The sequence below is a fragment of the Serpula lacrymans genome, assembly GCF_000218685.1.
Source record: "Serpula lacrymans var. lacrymans S7.9 unplaced genomic scaffold SERLAscaffold_14, whole genome shotgun sequence".
In the NCBI taxonomy this organism is placed as follows: domain Eukaryota; kingdom Fungi; phylum Basidiomycota; class Agaricomycetes; order Boletales; family Serpulaceae; genus Serpula; species Serpula lacrymans.
Window position 1 is genome coordinate 174,773 of NW_006763303.1, and position 14,123 is coordinate 188,895.

At 46.3% G+C, this 14,123-nt stretch overlaps 5 protein-coding genes across 5 annotated transcripts; 3 read left to right on the plus strand and 2 right to left on the minus strand.

The window, feature by feature from the left end:
- Positions 1-1,109: 1,109 nt before the first annotated feature.
- Positions 1,110-3,097, plus strand: SERLADRAFT_417942 (uncharacterized protein; the record flags this gene model as incomplete). Its single annotated transcript, XM_007322839.1, has 7 exons — positions 1,110-1,149; positions 1,330-1,637; positions 1,773-1,839; positions 1,885-2,249; positions 2,550-2,689; positions 2,773-2,857; positions 3,041-3,097. The coding sequence occupies 7 exons, from the start codon at positions 1,137-1,139 to the stop codon at positions 3,095-3,097; spliced, it is 1,035 nt and encodes a 344-aa protein (XP_007322901.1).
- Positions 3,098-4,567: 1,470 nt separating this feature from the next.
- SERLADRAFT_477485 (uncharacterized protein) lies at positions 4,568-7,007 on the plus strand (the record flags this gene model as incomplete). The annotated part of the gene is made up of 8 exons (XM_007322840.1): positions 4,568-4,963; positions 5,029-5,243; positions 5,351-5,557; positions 5,666-5,834; positions 5,925-6,041; positions 6,214-6,295; positions 6,504-6,638; positions 6,740-7,007. 8 exons carry the CDS (start codon positions 4,600-4,602, stop codon positions 6,804-6,806), a joined length of 1,356 nt encoding a protein of 451 aa, XP_007322902.1.
- Positions 7,008-7,618: 611 nt separating this feature from the next.
- Positions 7,619-9,187, minus strand: SERLADRAFT_373590 (glycoside hydrolase family 71 protein; the record flags this gene model as incomplete). Its single annotated transcript, XM_007322841.1, has 6 exons — positions 7,619-7,885; positions 8,013-8,167; positions 8,231-8,444; positions 8,499-8,615; positions 8,673-9,091; positions 9,142-9,187. 6 exons carry the CDS (start codon positions 9,185-9,187, stop codon positions 7,619-7,621), a joined length of 1,218 nt encoding a protein of 405 aa, XP_007322903.1.
- A 2,343-nt stretch (positions 9,188-11,530) lies between these two features.
- Positions 11,531-12,054, plus strand: SERLADRAFT_477491 (uncharacterized protein; the record flags this gene model as incomplete). The annotated part of the gene is given in 2 exon segments (XM_007322842.1): positions 11,531-11,562; positions 11,577-12,054. The coding sequence occupies 1 exon segment, from the start codon at positions 11,714-11,716 to the stop codon at positions 11,906-11,908; it is 195 nt and encodes a 64-aa protein (XP_007322904.1).
- A 1,006-nt stretch (positions 12,055-13,060) lies between these two features.
- Positions 13,061-14,116, minus strand: SERLADRAFT_417944 (uncharacterized protein; the record flags this gene model as incomplete). The annotated part of the gene is made up of 4 exons (XM_007322843.1): positions 13,061-13,089; positions 13,166-13,483; positions 13,545-13,904; positions 13,961-14,116. The coding sequence occupies 4 exons, from the start codon at positions 14,088-14,090 to the stop codon at positions 13,061-13,063; spliced, it is 837 nt and encodes a 278-aa protein (XP_007322905.1).
- Positions 14,117-14,123: the final 7 nt, after the last annotated feature.

The following is a 14,123-nucleotide window of genomic DNA, read 5'->3' on the forward strand; positions in this document are numbered from 1 at the left end:
TCCCATGACATCATGATTTTCCTGCTCTCTTTTTGCTATTGGACTTTACTTTATGGCTGTACAAACCTGTGACATTACTCACAGCATTCATTGTTCTATCTCTTTCTTTTCCTTTTTTTGACAATCTTATCCTGTACTACCTACGCAGGATTTGTCAGCATACATTCCTTCCTTCATGTTCTTTCTCATTCTTTTTGCACAGCTATACTGTGCATAGCCTACTTTTCTTTTACTATATAAACCCCTGTATTTTACCTTGTAAAAAAAAAAACAACAAGAACTCCAATCCAGACTTCTTCTCTACTCTCAAGTTCACTACTCTGCTACTTGTGATCCAGTGTGGTCACAACACTTCCCACTTTTACCACTGTCAACTGCTGTCATCGTCACTTCCCACTTTTGAAGTCATTGTCATCCCTTTCGATTAGAGTCCTTCTGAGCACTACAGTTTGTGCGTCAGGAGCCTGCTATCACTGGGAACCTCGTCATATTGTCGTTCTCAAACCTACCTTGTGCTACGATTAGCAAGGTAGTGCTCGTCTATACTCGTCACAAAGCCCCTATCCTTCTATAAATTCAACTATCCCTCCTCCTCAAAACCCACACTCATACACCTCTGGGTTTTACTTTGAAGGATCTTTATACGTACCACCCCACGAACAACCAGACCACTCCACTGTTCTAGGAGGCAAAGCCCATAAACAAGTTCCGTGGAATCTGGGAGCATTGTGTGTTAGTTTGTTTTGTGTGTGGTTTTCTAACTGCAGTTCTCATCATCGACACCGTGCAGCTGCAGCTCTACATCTCAGTGAAGTGATTATACATACCTGTCTGGCCCTCTCCTGCTGATGCTCTTTTCACACCGAAGGTGTCGGATGAGCTTGTAGTTGATGTTCTAACCCCTAATACACTCTTTGTCAATTAATGGAAGACTTCATGCTGCACATCACTGGTGTACCAACCATGATCAATATCAAGAGGGAGGATGAAATGTAATCTCTCTAGAGGTGGTGGTGAATGGGCTTTGTCGTGGCGCTGTCGTTCTCGTGACGTGTGACAAACTGTGACTAATTCGTAACGAAAACTCAGTCATACAGGACCTGAGGCCTGAGGAGAGAAAGATTGATGTAATCGTCATGACTAAATCTAGTACGTACACCATCATCCGTCTGTTCTACTTCACTCACCCCAGTGCCTGTGCCCTTTTCATCTATAGTGGTTGACTGTAGGAAACGCTCACTCCCTGACGATTTTTTCCAGCGTGCAAAGAAGTCAAGGCTAGTCAAGACTGCACCATCAAAGCTAGGCTCGCCATCGTACTATAACAAGGCCTTACCTACGAGAGGATCTTGGACGACCGTCCTTCACCGGACAAGGTTATCCCTCCTGTCGCGCTCCTGTACCATGGCTTTGGCCTCTTCCTGGATATCTGTCGGGGCCGTTTGGATATACAACAGCTGAAGGAAGTTAAACAGAAGGATCTAAAGTTGGCTGTTGATATTTTTGCACAGAAGATGTCTGGTTACTACTGTGACGAGGACGAAAGGAGGGATGCAGCCCTTACCGCTATACACCACATTTTTAGCCATCGCACTGGCGTTCAGTTTCCGAGACCTATGGCTGCTTCCATCAGTAAGGTAAGGTCGGATGACCACTTCATCGGAGACCACGGCACAGCACCTTGGATTGTTGTCATCAAAAACTGCCTAGCCAACATCAGTACAATTCCCTTCGTCGAGCTTACTGGTTATGTTGCACGTGCCAACAGCTAGGGCATGGAAGAACATCAGAATGTGTTTCGTGGCTGGAGGGTGCCGTGTCTCGGCCTGACTATTGTTGGTGAGTTAATCATTACTAAATTTTTGGTCTTGCGCATTATACTAGGTTGTGATGAGACATTCTATGCGATAATCGCTCTTGACCACCAATACCGGGCTGCCCCCCTCACCTCGACTCTATCATGCCTTCCATCTGCGAACGATGGTGGCGACCGAAAGGCCCTCTATGCCGCCTTCACTGCAGCATCAGTTGTTCTAGCATACATATTAGAGGACGCCAGGACATTCCGACAATCACTGCCTCCAGACACACTCCGCCGGTTTCCAGCTATTACCAAGCTGGGCAAGTACGGCTGCAAGTCCAACGGCGATGTCGAGTTTCAAATTCAAAAGCTTCATCCTGACCGACAAAACTACCGCCTGCTGTATATTGCCAAGACGAAGGACGGGAAGGAACTTATCACAAAGTTTGTGCGTCAGTATTCAATAGAGCTACATCAATGATGTACCAACCTCAACCATGCACCAAAAAAAATTCTGGGTTTCGAGAGGCTTCCTGGTGGCTGGAACGCAGTTGTTATGGAATATGTTTCGTCAGCCGCGCCGATCCTTAATTCAGAATGCCTCGCTGAGCATAGAAAGCGGTGGGAAAAGGAGTTGCGGAGGCTTGTGGAATCCTTCCATGAGAAAGGTTTCGTACACGGAGACCTATGTGACCCAAATATCATTTGCGACGACCAGAATAGGATGATGCTCATCGACTTTGATTAGGGTGGCAATACCGGTGAGGTGTCCTATCCCACCGACGTGCTCAATCCAGAACTCACGGAAGGTCGAAACGCCACTGACCTGAGAATCACCAAAGACGACGACAATCGGGTCTTGCAGATCACTCTGGACAAGCTTCACCGGTGAGTTGAGTGCAGGCGTAGTAGCTTTGATTAGGCTGGTCTCGTGTACATAGACACGTGATGCGATGATACTACTATGCAAGATGCAATATTAATATAGTCACTCCGTTTCCCAAGGATAGTACCTCTCTGATTACCGGTGGCCAGTATCATCTCCTACAGCGAACAGTACGCTGGCACGCATTGACACTGTTTTTATTATAGAGTCAGTGACCTGTAGGTGATTAAATGCAATGACGAAGACGCAACTGAGATGGCGAAACAAATCCCGCACCTCTTATAAAATCCCCAAGGCCACACTTTCCATATCTCCACAAATGTACGGAGCCGGCGATGCGCTTGTGCTGATAGGAAGAGCATCCGCAAGGCGAGAGGGGGCAGCTAGAGGAAGACAAGAGCGGTATCTGATCACCCACGCGTGTTTGCACGACAGGACAACTTGGGAATGATAGTGATAATCGGGTGAGATACAAGTCAGACGACGGAAGAGAATAAGGCGTGAATGGACATACTTGACATCATGCTCTATAATCTGCGAGACACAGTTCAGGCTTTCACTATCTCTCATAAGTTTAGCAGCAGCAGAATTATCAAGACATGGATAAGACCCAAAAACTATTTTCATGCGAGAAAACAACGCCGATGCCCTGTTAGTTGTGGAAATTAGATGTGCGCAGTATCCGGGTAGTCAGCGTTGGTACTGTATCGCAGTCGTGATACTGATACCACCGTCGTTTAGTCTACGCATAAACAAAAAAGGGTCGAATCATGTCGATGACTTGTACTCACCTAAAATATACCATGTATGGCGACATACCCATCACCCCTCAACCCTAGCGCATCAAGCAACCTAAACAAGTGGAATACATTGTTTTGTTCATAGTCATTCAGCAACGCAATGTTGAGTGTTCCACGGACGGTGCGTGCGCCAGGGGAGACACTCTATGCGGGAATCAATTACCCTTTTGGATTGTTGATACATCTGGATTGAAAGAACAGATAGTTTAACACGGCTATATAGACTATAGAAGCAAAAATTACGCACATGAGCAGAGGACGACCAATCAGGATCGGGTGAAGAGTTACAAAACCGTAAACTGATCATTTGCGCCTGATAAGAGAAAAGAATGAGAAAAGTTTTGAGAGGATACCTTTGAGAACTCAAGACGGTAGGAAGAATGTAAATACAATATACCATCCTTTCTGGTGACGTCTAATGTAATGCGTGGTAGTAGCGCCATTGACACTGCTCACATTGTCGAGTTATCCACACCATCCATAACATTAAAGCACGACTAGAACACGGCCACAGGACGTGTGCGATGAGATGAAGATAGATGGTCTATAAGCATATAGGATAAGACAAGGTCACAAGGAGAACTTGGAAGCAAAGATGGTAGCTAGGGAAGTGACACATTAGCGCGCTGGTGAGAGGGAGAACCAAACTAGGATAGATGAAGACGAGAAGAACAATTACAGCGAGAAAACTGAACATGCTCAAGGCAGCAAACCTGTTTGATAATGAATTAATATTAATATTTTCAGGACACACCCACCAAGACATGACAACGACTCCAGACAGAGCGGAGGCCAGTATAATTGATGGCATCATGAGAGAGTAAAATTGCAGTGATGTTGATAGGACTCCGTGGTTGTCATTGGACAAACACAAGTCTTTCTAACTCGTCGGGCAAGTGCGATTTAAAGCTGGCCTCGTTTTCCAAGGCTGCATCCTGAATCATACGATGTGAATATTGGGGTGTTGAGAGGAGAGGAACGAATGATTGGTGCCATTTTCAGAGTATCTTGTGAGATATAAGCCGTGGGAATACAGCATTGCCTCCATCGTACGACAGTCTCGAGTGCTTATAATAAATAGACTCTGGTCAGACCGACCTCTAAAGCACAAAATGCCTTCCCAGAAGAAAGGAAAGATACAAAACGAGTTAAATCCACGAACGACAGAATATGAGTTCCTTGGTCCACCAGGAGCCTTCCTCATCACCTTCGGTGTTCCCCTCACCGTGTACGCCCTCTTCTTTGGCTGTTCAGAATCGTCGGGCGGCTGTCCCCCTCCTCTCGCGTCCATCCCAGAGCGCTTCACCACTGCACTTTCAGACTGTGCATTCTGGAGCAACCTGTGGGATACGCAGGCCGCTTTGATATATCTTGCTTGGTATGCTTTCTGTGTCGTTGCGTGGACGATACTACCTGGTGACTGGGTCGAAGGCGTTACTATGCGGACGGGCGAGAAAAAGAAATACAAAATAAATGGTGCGCCCCTTGCTCTTTGTAAATGTTGTTAGTATGTTCAAGTTGAATGAACCGTTTGCTCTTAGCGTTCTCGACATTCCTCCTTGCATTAGGACTGGCCGTGGGCTATATCTACAGAAACGGACCTCAATCATTCACCTTTTTGTACGAAAAATGGGTCGGTTTCGTTACAGCGTCTCTTGTCATGTCTGTCGCACAGGGTCTTGCCGTCTACGTCGGCAGCTTCAGAAAAGGCGCATTACTAGCCCTTGGTGGTAACTCTGGGAATTTTATCTACGATGTGCGTATATACATTTCTCCTTCACCCTTTCACTGCCCTGGTTTATTTCCTTATTCCTTGTTGCGCTTGAAGTTTTCTACTTTTTGCTGACCTTCACATCTGTACAGTTCTATATCGGTCGTGAACTTAACCCATCCATCGGTTCCTTTGACATCAAGTCTTTCAACGAACTTCGTCCAGGCCTCATCCTTTGGACCCTTGTCAACATCTCAATGGCGTGCGAACAGACCGTAAGGACAGGTGGTGTCAGTGACGCCATGTGGCTTGTACTGCTCTTCCAGGGATGGTACGTTGCCGATGGACTCTACAACGAGGTGAGCCCTTTTCTCGTCGCTAGTTCTTGGTGGTGTATATGCATGCCCGGGGATGAGGCTAGGAGTGAAATTACTTTGACGTTGTGACTGACTTTTTGCGCATCACAGCCTGCCATCCTTACCACCATGGACATAACCACTGACGGGTTCGGTTTCATGTTGTCAGTCGGTGACCTCACCTGGGTTCCCTTCGTCTACTCCCTTCAGGCTCGCTTCTTAGTTTTCAGGCCCGTCGAACTGGGCTCGGGGCTTTACCAATACTTCGATAACGAATCACGTGAGAGACCTCCTTTGAGCGGTCTGAATCGAACATTTCGGTGCTGATTATGACGCTTTTCGTCGTGTCTGATGTTTTTATTGTAAACAGAAATCCCTCGCTATCTAGGTGTACTTTCCATCCTTTTCGTTAACGCACTCGGCTATTGGATCTTCCGTGAAGCCAACGGCGAAAAGAACGACTTCAGAAATGGGAAGAATCCTAAGAGTGAGCTCTTTTTTTGCACTCCTCCAAGTGCTAAGCTGATGAAATTAACCTCTTTTGATTCGCCGCTTCTTTGATATCTCGCATCCCTCTCATCTGCTGGAACTAACCATGTGAAATTGAAATTCTTGCTATCTCTTACCATGGTGGGAAATGAAATCTTGAAACTTCAAAGACCTCCAATACTTCACTACGGAGTCGGGCTCTAAGCTCCTTACCACAGGCTGGTGGGGACGGTCAAGACATCCCAACTATTTGTGAGTTTTACTCGTTCCTTTTTAAAATGTCATTGTTATATTCGTGTATGTCTTGGGGTGTAGTCTTCTTGTGTGACCTTTATTAACGCAGTCACTATATGCATTATGTACTATTTCCAGTTCTTACGCTTTCTGTACTGCCGATTTTTCCCTCTTTTTTAACGTCGTGTCACGGTTGTGCTTTATGCTCATCATTCCTCACCGCCAGCGGCGACCTTGTGATGGCGCTCGCCTGGTCCCTCCCTACAGGGTTCACCACCCCCGTGACCTATTTCTACGTAGTCTACTTCACGGTCTTGCTCGTGCACAGACAGAGAAGGGACGAGGAAGCTTGCGAGAAAAAGTGAGTAGCCACTTCCATCCCGTCCCATCAATCCATCAATCTCGTCACACGATGATTCTTTATCGCATGCTCATTCCCGCGCTTTCGTTCATCATCCATAGGTATGGCAAAGACTGGGCCAAATACAAGAAGATGGTGCCCTACCGGATCATTCCCTACGTATACTAAACGGTAACGAGTGCTTGCGAAGGGCGAGGCTATCTCCACGTCGTGAAGAATTCGACTGCAGAACTGGAGAACGAGAACTTGGATTGGACTTGCGTATCCGTTGTGTGTTGAATCGTTAATGATAAGTTACTTGTCGCTTTGTTCTCTTGTGATATCTTGCTATTTATCCTGGAAGTAATTGTATGAAACCCTTTTATTGCATTGTTGGCCTCAGTCTCGTCCTCCGATCACGACTGAGACTGCAGAGGCAAAAGCTATCGAGGTTTCTGAAGCTTGAAGAAGGCGTAGGTAGGGGTACGCCCATCAACTTTCCCTTGAGCTGGATATTTTCTACGCCAATCATGCGCAGTGAACTTCTCGATGATCTTATTCTAGTGCTTTCTATCAAATCCAGCTTGATAGCGCGATCTCCATAACCGAAGAACTTTCGGCCAGCTATGAGCTGTACAAAGAGATAAAGCGGTGGAACCCAAGGACATGCGTGAATCTATCGAGAGAAGTCCACACAAGTCGCAAGTCGATACGTCACCGAGCAAGCGAAAAAGGACCATCTTGACCATAAACCATACCTTTAGAATGCCGATCAGCATATAGCTTATCTTCCTCTTGTCAGTGTACTGTTTTCCCGCCGTTCATCATAGGAGGTATACCATACAATTCGGAAATACCATAAATAGTTACTTAGAAGCACAGAGACTAGATACGGAACATAGTCTTAAATAACAATAAATTCATCAGTCTCCCAATTCCTCGCCCTTCGTGGCTTTTTTTTTTACAAGGAGCCTAGGCACTGGGGTTCGTTGGTGGCATGATTAAGATGAAGGCGACGCGGCAACGAAGGCGTTGAAGTTGTACAAGGTAGGGTCAGTCTGGAAGTCGAACCCAGCGGGCGTGAAGTCAACCGAGTTCACGCCGTTCCGTGCAATCGTTCCAGAAACGCTGCAGTCGGTTGTGAACGGCAACTGCAGCTTGTTGGCTCCAGCAGGCAATGATGTGAACGTCTGGGTCGTAGAACCACAAGACAACGTGACATCAGCTGTAGAGGTAAGCAAAGCTACAGCCCAGAGATAGTCTTGAGTCTAGTTTAAGGAAAACAACGCGTTAGCGTAAGACCAAGGTGACGTAGAAAGCGCGCCAGTGATGAAGAGAGGGGGTGTGATCATCTAAAGCGTGCCCCACGAGTGAAATGGGTAAAATTGCACTCACCCAATCTGCGTCCTGAGGGAGGCCGACGGGGTCATTGGGGCAAGATGCAGCCTCGGGGTACAGCCTTCCCCACAAGAATAACCTGTCCGCGCTGACGGTGGGATAAGAACCGGTCTTGAAGGCTTGGATATAGTACGTGATCAAATCCAGCCAACCTGTACCAGGTTTAATTTGTCAGAACGTCCAGTTCTCGCGATTTATTTCAAAGCGGAACACACCTTGGTGGTCGAAGCCCCAAGTCCAGGATCCGGACTGAGGAAGAACACCTTCAATAGGGCCAATGTAGTGAGACTCGCCGTAGTCATTCCAAGTAATGATCTCAGCAAAAGCAATGCTGTCTCTGTTGGCAATGAGCAGTTCCCAACGAGCCGACAGAAGCCAGTCGTCAAATCGGTAAATCCAGTTCTTGTTGAACGAGTCTGGTCCGTAGTGCTAAAAAGAACTCACTTATTACAACCGTACAAAGCCTAAGAGCATGAACCTTACGGTGAAGAACCATGGGGAAACAGCGGCCATGTAGTCTTTGCCGCTGAGGCCCGAGATATAGCTGTTGTCAGAGTCGAAAGTGATGTTAGTGTCGCCTGAAGGCCAGCCGCCGTTCCACTGATTACATGAATAGGATGAGCCTTAGACTAACGGTAGAAAAAATTAATAGCGTACGTTGAAAGCTCCGTCCATCACAGTGTATGTTGAAAAGGTGCTGGGATCAACAAAGAACGAAGGGATAAAGTAAGGAGTAGGGATGGAGCCACTCTTGAGCACTTGCGTCCAGCCATCATTGACGCTACTCGCACCGAATGTACAGGACTCGCCAGAGAACGTAGAAATCATAGGGTTTCCGGAAACCATGAGCTGGTTCGGGTGGGAGCTGTAGTTTCCGACATACTGCTGGACGATAGTACCGTCGGCCGCAGTGGTACACGTAAGTGAGCTCATGTCAAGAGATACGAAAAGCTTGAATCCGGTGCCGAAGGCTTCAGCAGCAGAATATGCATTTGCAACCTGGGCAGGCTCCCAATCCAACGACCCGACGTTGAGAGCGAAGGCGTCAATACCCTTCGAGGAGGCGAGCTGGATGTCTACATGTACCTTTGAATAATGTGTTAACATGAAGGAAGAAGATATGTACCACTAGACCAGTTAGAAACGGAGTAGTTGGCGACATTGCCGACCATGAAGTGAGCAAACACTACAGGCGATGATCCCGCAACCAGATTAGTTGGCGCCGATGGCAGAGCCAACGAAGAGAGGGAGTAAAAAAGCGTAGATAACACAGCAGCACTAAGCATGTTGAGAGATGGATCTCCTTGCGGAGAATGGGAGAAAAGTGATGTAGAGTCGCAATGTAACTGCCCATTGATAAATAGCTGTAGGGCCGACGGTTACTCAGACATAGCAACCCAAGCAGATCAGCATTATGCGATGTATGTTCTCCACAAATTTTACCGATTTGGAAAGATGTAGTAGAAAACCAAGACCCAAGATATTCAAGGAAGGTGCACATGAGTGGAAGGGTGCCTCGGGGGAAAATCGAGAATGCGAAGATCGTACCTGATTTTACGCGTCGTCTCCTTGTAACAATTATCCCTACCGTAGTTTCACCACTGGTCCCACTCAGCACATCTGTAACTGCGCTGGGTAGAAGATGGTGCCTACACGTGAGACCGTGATCAGCTGCTCCAACTTTGTTCAGTTCGCGTATAGTCAGGGGTGAAAAACAAAGCGTGACAACAAGAAAGGACCACCTAGCGTGTAGTGCTGTGAATTCACAAGAATATTTTAAGGATTAAACTTATTGATGGGTCAGATGGAATGATGAAGAACGGAAAGGACATCCTTGACAACGGTGAAAGCATAGCTATAACACGCCAACAACAACTATACCTTTGATATATGCCGCGCTTATGAATCACTTCGTTAGTCATGATCGCTCATTGTCAGTAAGACTCCCCAGCGTAAAGTGATCATTAGACTCACCATATCTTTTCTTTATAGTTCTCTTCTTCACTCCGAGCTTTCGCCTTCGTGTGATATCCTCAATACTTCAAGCTTGACCATATGACATACCAATAGTGTGTGCTTGCGAACACTACATAGGCCATCACGGTAACCGTTATGGATGCAGTGAGAGGAAAAGTAAATTTGATGCATCCAAATACAACCTACCATATATGGTATGTGTGAGAAGCGTCGGTCAAGTTGTGATCAGAGCATCATGTGATAAAACCTGCGTCATGATGGCGTGGAGCGCTACCACAGTATCATGACTACCGAATAATTCTCAAGTACATGTGCCTCATATGCGAATCGTCCAAGTGTTCTCTTTGCCCTCATGCCGATAGTGGAGGCCGTATAGCAAATGGACGTAGATCGGGCCCGTAAGGACGGCCTAACTTTTATCATGATTAGCCTCAACGACTACACCTCGTGCTACACGCGGAATACAAAGCACTCGGGGTCTCAGGCACCCTAGGTGTCTCCATTTCTTTCAGCACGTCCACTTGTTCTATGTACGCCAGACCTGCCTCCAGATATTTTTATGTTTAGGAGTGGAAAGGAAGGGTTCCATAATGGCAGTCTAGAATGATAACACATACCAAGGACACCACATAACCAGAAATGAGTTCCATCTCGAATTCGGCACTCCTCTCGACAAGAATGCTGGAGACAGCGTATGTCGCATTCCCCATAGCTTTCAGCGATGGCGAGTCCCAATGACGAAGAGTAATTTGACATCTGTCAAGCTCGCTTCATTAATGCAACACGTTCCATAAATGCAATGTCGCCCAAGCCAACACCAGACAAAAGCTTGACAGGCTGGTGAGCATTGGGTAAAAAGAAACAAGGTTTTATCAATGACGTCTATAGCAAACCACGGGAGTAACAGTACATACTCAGTACATTCAGTAGTGGTTACTGTCAATGATCTATGAATTTTCGTGGTCAGCCCTCGGAAGACAGTTCCAATCATGAGAAGTAACCCCTTGTCGTATGAGGACAAGTAATATAAGGCGAGAGAAACTCAACTAAGACGTGACGAGTGGACATTGAGGTGGGTTTGAACTTGGATTTGACATTCTATCTGGTAACTTCATGTAGCGTCACATCCTTACTCTCCCTCTCAAAAACATCTTCCAAACTAACTTGCATGGCAACCTGAATCGATGACACATTGCATTATGCTGATAACAAAGCCTTCTTTTGAAAATTGCCCATATAGACCAAGCCCCATCAGTAGGACGGAAGAAACGAATATCTTCGATGAAACCGTCGGGTTAAGGAAGTGATTCACACAAGATTCCGTGGGATGGGCAGCAATATAGGCCTAGGGACTATTTTACGAACTAAAAGGAGCGCAAGGTTTTGAGACACGTTATTAAAAAGAACTGTAGACTTTGATATAATAAAGTGCCGACGTACCATAATAATAGTGGACAAACTGGAATGCCATCGTATGCTACCCCAAGGGAAGACGGGGCGTGGCGCAAGTCAAGTTTTGATCTTGCTTCATTTTGTTCGTGGCCCGCGTCCTACACATCCCCATAAGCAGCGATAATATGATTTCCAGCATTCCGTCATAGAGGCTGAACAGATTCTTTCCTCCTGATCACGAAATCCTCCTTCATATTCGGATGGTGGTGAACAACGCAAGTAGGGCCATTGAATAGATTAAAAGAAAACAAGGACTATGAAAGACTGAAATGACACACCTGGGCAACTGTAGAGCGTCGTACCGATTGAGGCTACCGTCGCATAATCATGGTGCACCAGTTGTGAGACCCAAGGCCCGACCGCAAAAAAGTAAGCCAGGATACGAATTATTCATCGCGCTAAGTGCCTTTCATGGAGAGCCTTCAAGTTGTTTCGGTGCAAAAAGTGTTATGTTCTCCTGGTAAGAGGTTTGCGGTACTGAAGATGTGTTTGCCAACAGACTGGCTACAGCAATGTAGGCTTCACTGGTTTTTGCACCCGCACATTCTCATCGAGTGTTTCCCTCCTAAACTCAAACGGCTGACCTGAGGTTTGTTATGACGGAAGCTTCAGTTGCGATGAAATGCTGCAGAGTCCGTTTATTTGTAATTATACTACTTTGGTCAATGGCAGGAGCCGACCGGTCGCCGATCATCCCGTCCCGGGCGACGCGAATGTATCACCACGACTCACATCTTCAATGACATTTTAACCAATGTCTTCGTGACCGCTTTTCTTCTGCTTTTCTCGCTCTTAGTGAGGAACATGAGCTATAAGGGTAACCAAGCTGATGCGGTGCTTCTTTTCTATGCCAGCATCTCAGTCGTGGCATTCATCATTGCGTAGCTTTTCTATCCTGCAAATCTTCAGTTAGATCCAGCGTTACATACTCAAAATAGGTGACCGGGTATCCATAATCATAATAAGAGTAAGATTCTTCTTTACTTCAGGTCGTACATTTGCTAAGCGGCTCACAGAACCTATGTCTGCATAACATCGCAAAGGAATATCACATTTTCACGATTGGTGGTCGTAGTAACCTATCATACAGGTTGATGAATATCTTGTCCAAATCGAGGACAGAATAATACCATCACCACGAATTTTGGCTAGACATCGCAGCCGACTGCATCTTCAATCTCGTGCTGTCTGCTCAGACTCTCGCTGTCGTAATAACGCACATCTGTTTAAGGTTAGTGCTACTTTATGTTGATGTGATTTCTATGCAGCTTTTCCATTAACAGAGACTCCTTTGGGTTATTGCCAGTGAGACAATATTCCAAGCAGAGTGAAGCCATGTTTTCATTTTCGTATCCTGAATACACCTTCGTACACCTCTGTCTCCTCCAGGAATATTCTGCACACGATGAAGTTATTCTAGGTACGTATTGCATCAATAATAACATCGAGAAAGGCCTTGGGGTCATCCCAGTGGAGCTAGGAGATACTTTATTAACGGTGATTTTCAAGGATAAACAGCTTGTTTCTCACAAAGTGATTAGCTTCTATCTCGACGAACCGCACAGGGCGTATTTTTCTACCTTGCGAAACGTGCTCCTTGTATATCCGTTCACTTTCTATGTAGCTCCACGCGCAGTGCCAGGTGCTGTGCATGCACCCGATGTGAATAAAACGCAGGGCAGGAAGAATGCTTGCTGCCAAATTCTCATCACGCAACGCACGCTGTGCTTGACCAGCGACATTAACCTGCATTGCGCTGGAAAACATGGGAAGGTCGGTTCGAGCTGCTGCCGCCTCATCGTACCCAGCTGCGATATCTTCTTGGGTCATGTTGGTGACAGAAGAGCGTTCCCCACGCTTGCGAAAGTCAAGACCACTGAAGGAACCGGAAGCTAGACCTGGATGATCAAAGTACGAGCTGACCCAGTAATGAAAATTCTGTACAAGTTCCTCAGGAGTGGCACAATCTGGATCGGTCCAAGGTTCGTATATCTCTACGTCTGATGGTATTGGATAGCCGAATGAAAAATGAGGTGGATCTATGCCATAGAGCCAAGTTAATGTTGAAGAAAGGCGAACAACGTTGAAATCAATACAAACCATACATTACGAAATCCTTCAGGTAAGGCTCAAGCTGGATGTAACGCTCTTTCGGGATAAAATCAGGGTGTCCCAGTAGAGCTAAAGGGGTGGCATTGCCAATAGACCAAGGTATGATTACTATTCCCCCAGACTTGCGATCGGTAGCGAACTTTGGTATGTCGTATGTCGTCGTGAGGTATATCAAAAAATCAGCCACCTGCAAGCCAAGTCTTTTGAGGAAGATGCTCCGACCTGCCACAAGGTCTTCCATCTCTGCATCGGTGTACTTTGTGTTAGACCCAAAGTATTCTCGTCGGTTGGGGATAATGATGCGGAGGTTATAATCTCCAGCCAGAGGTAACAATTTACGGAAAATGTCTGTGGAGTAGAATTTAGAGGGTGTCGAACTCGGGTGTTGAGCATGGTTGGCTTACTTCCATTAAAAGCTGCTCCGTGCCATATTACGAGTGTGGTGTAGTCGACAGATCCAGATACAGGTCCACTATCAACAAAATAAATCTCGACAGCTGGGGAGCCAACTTTTGCGGTAACCTCTGTTATCATGTCGGTTATGGGAGATACTGAACAGTCTCTAGA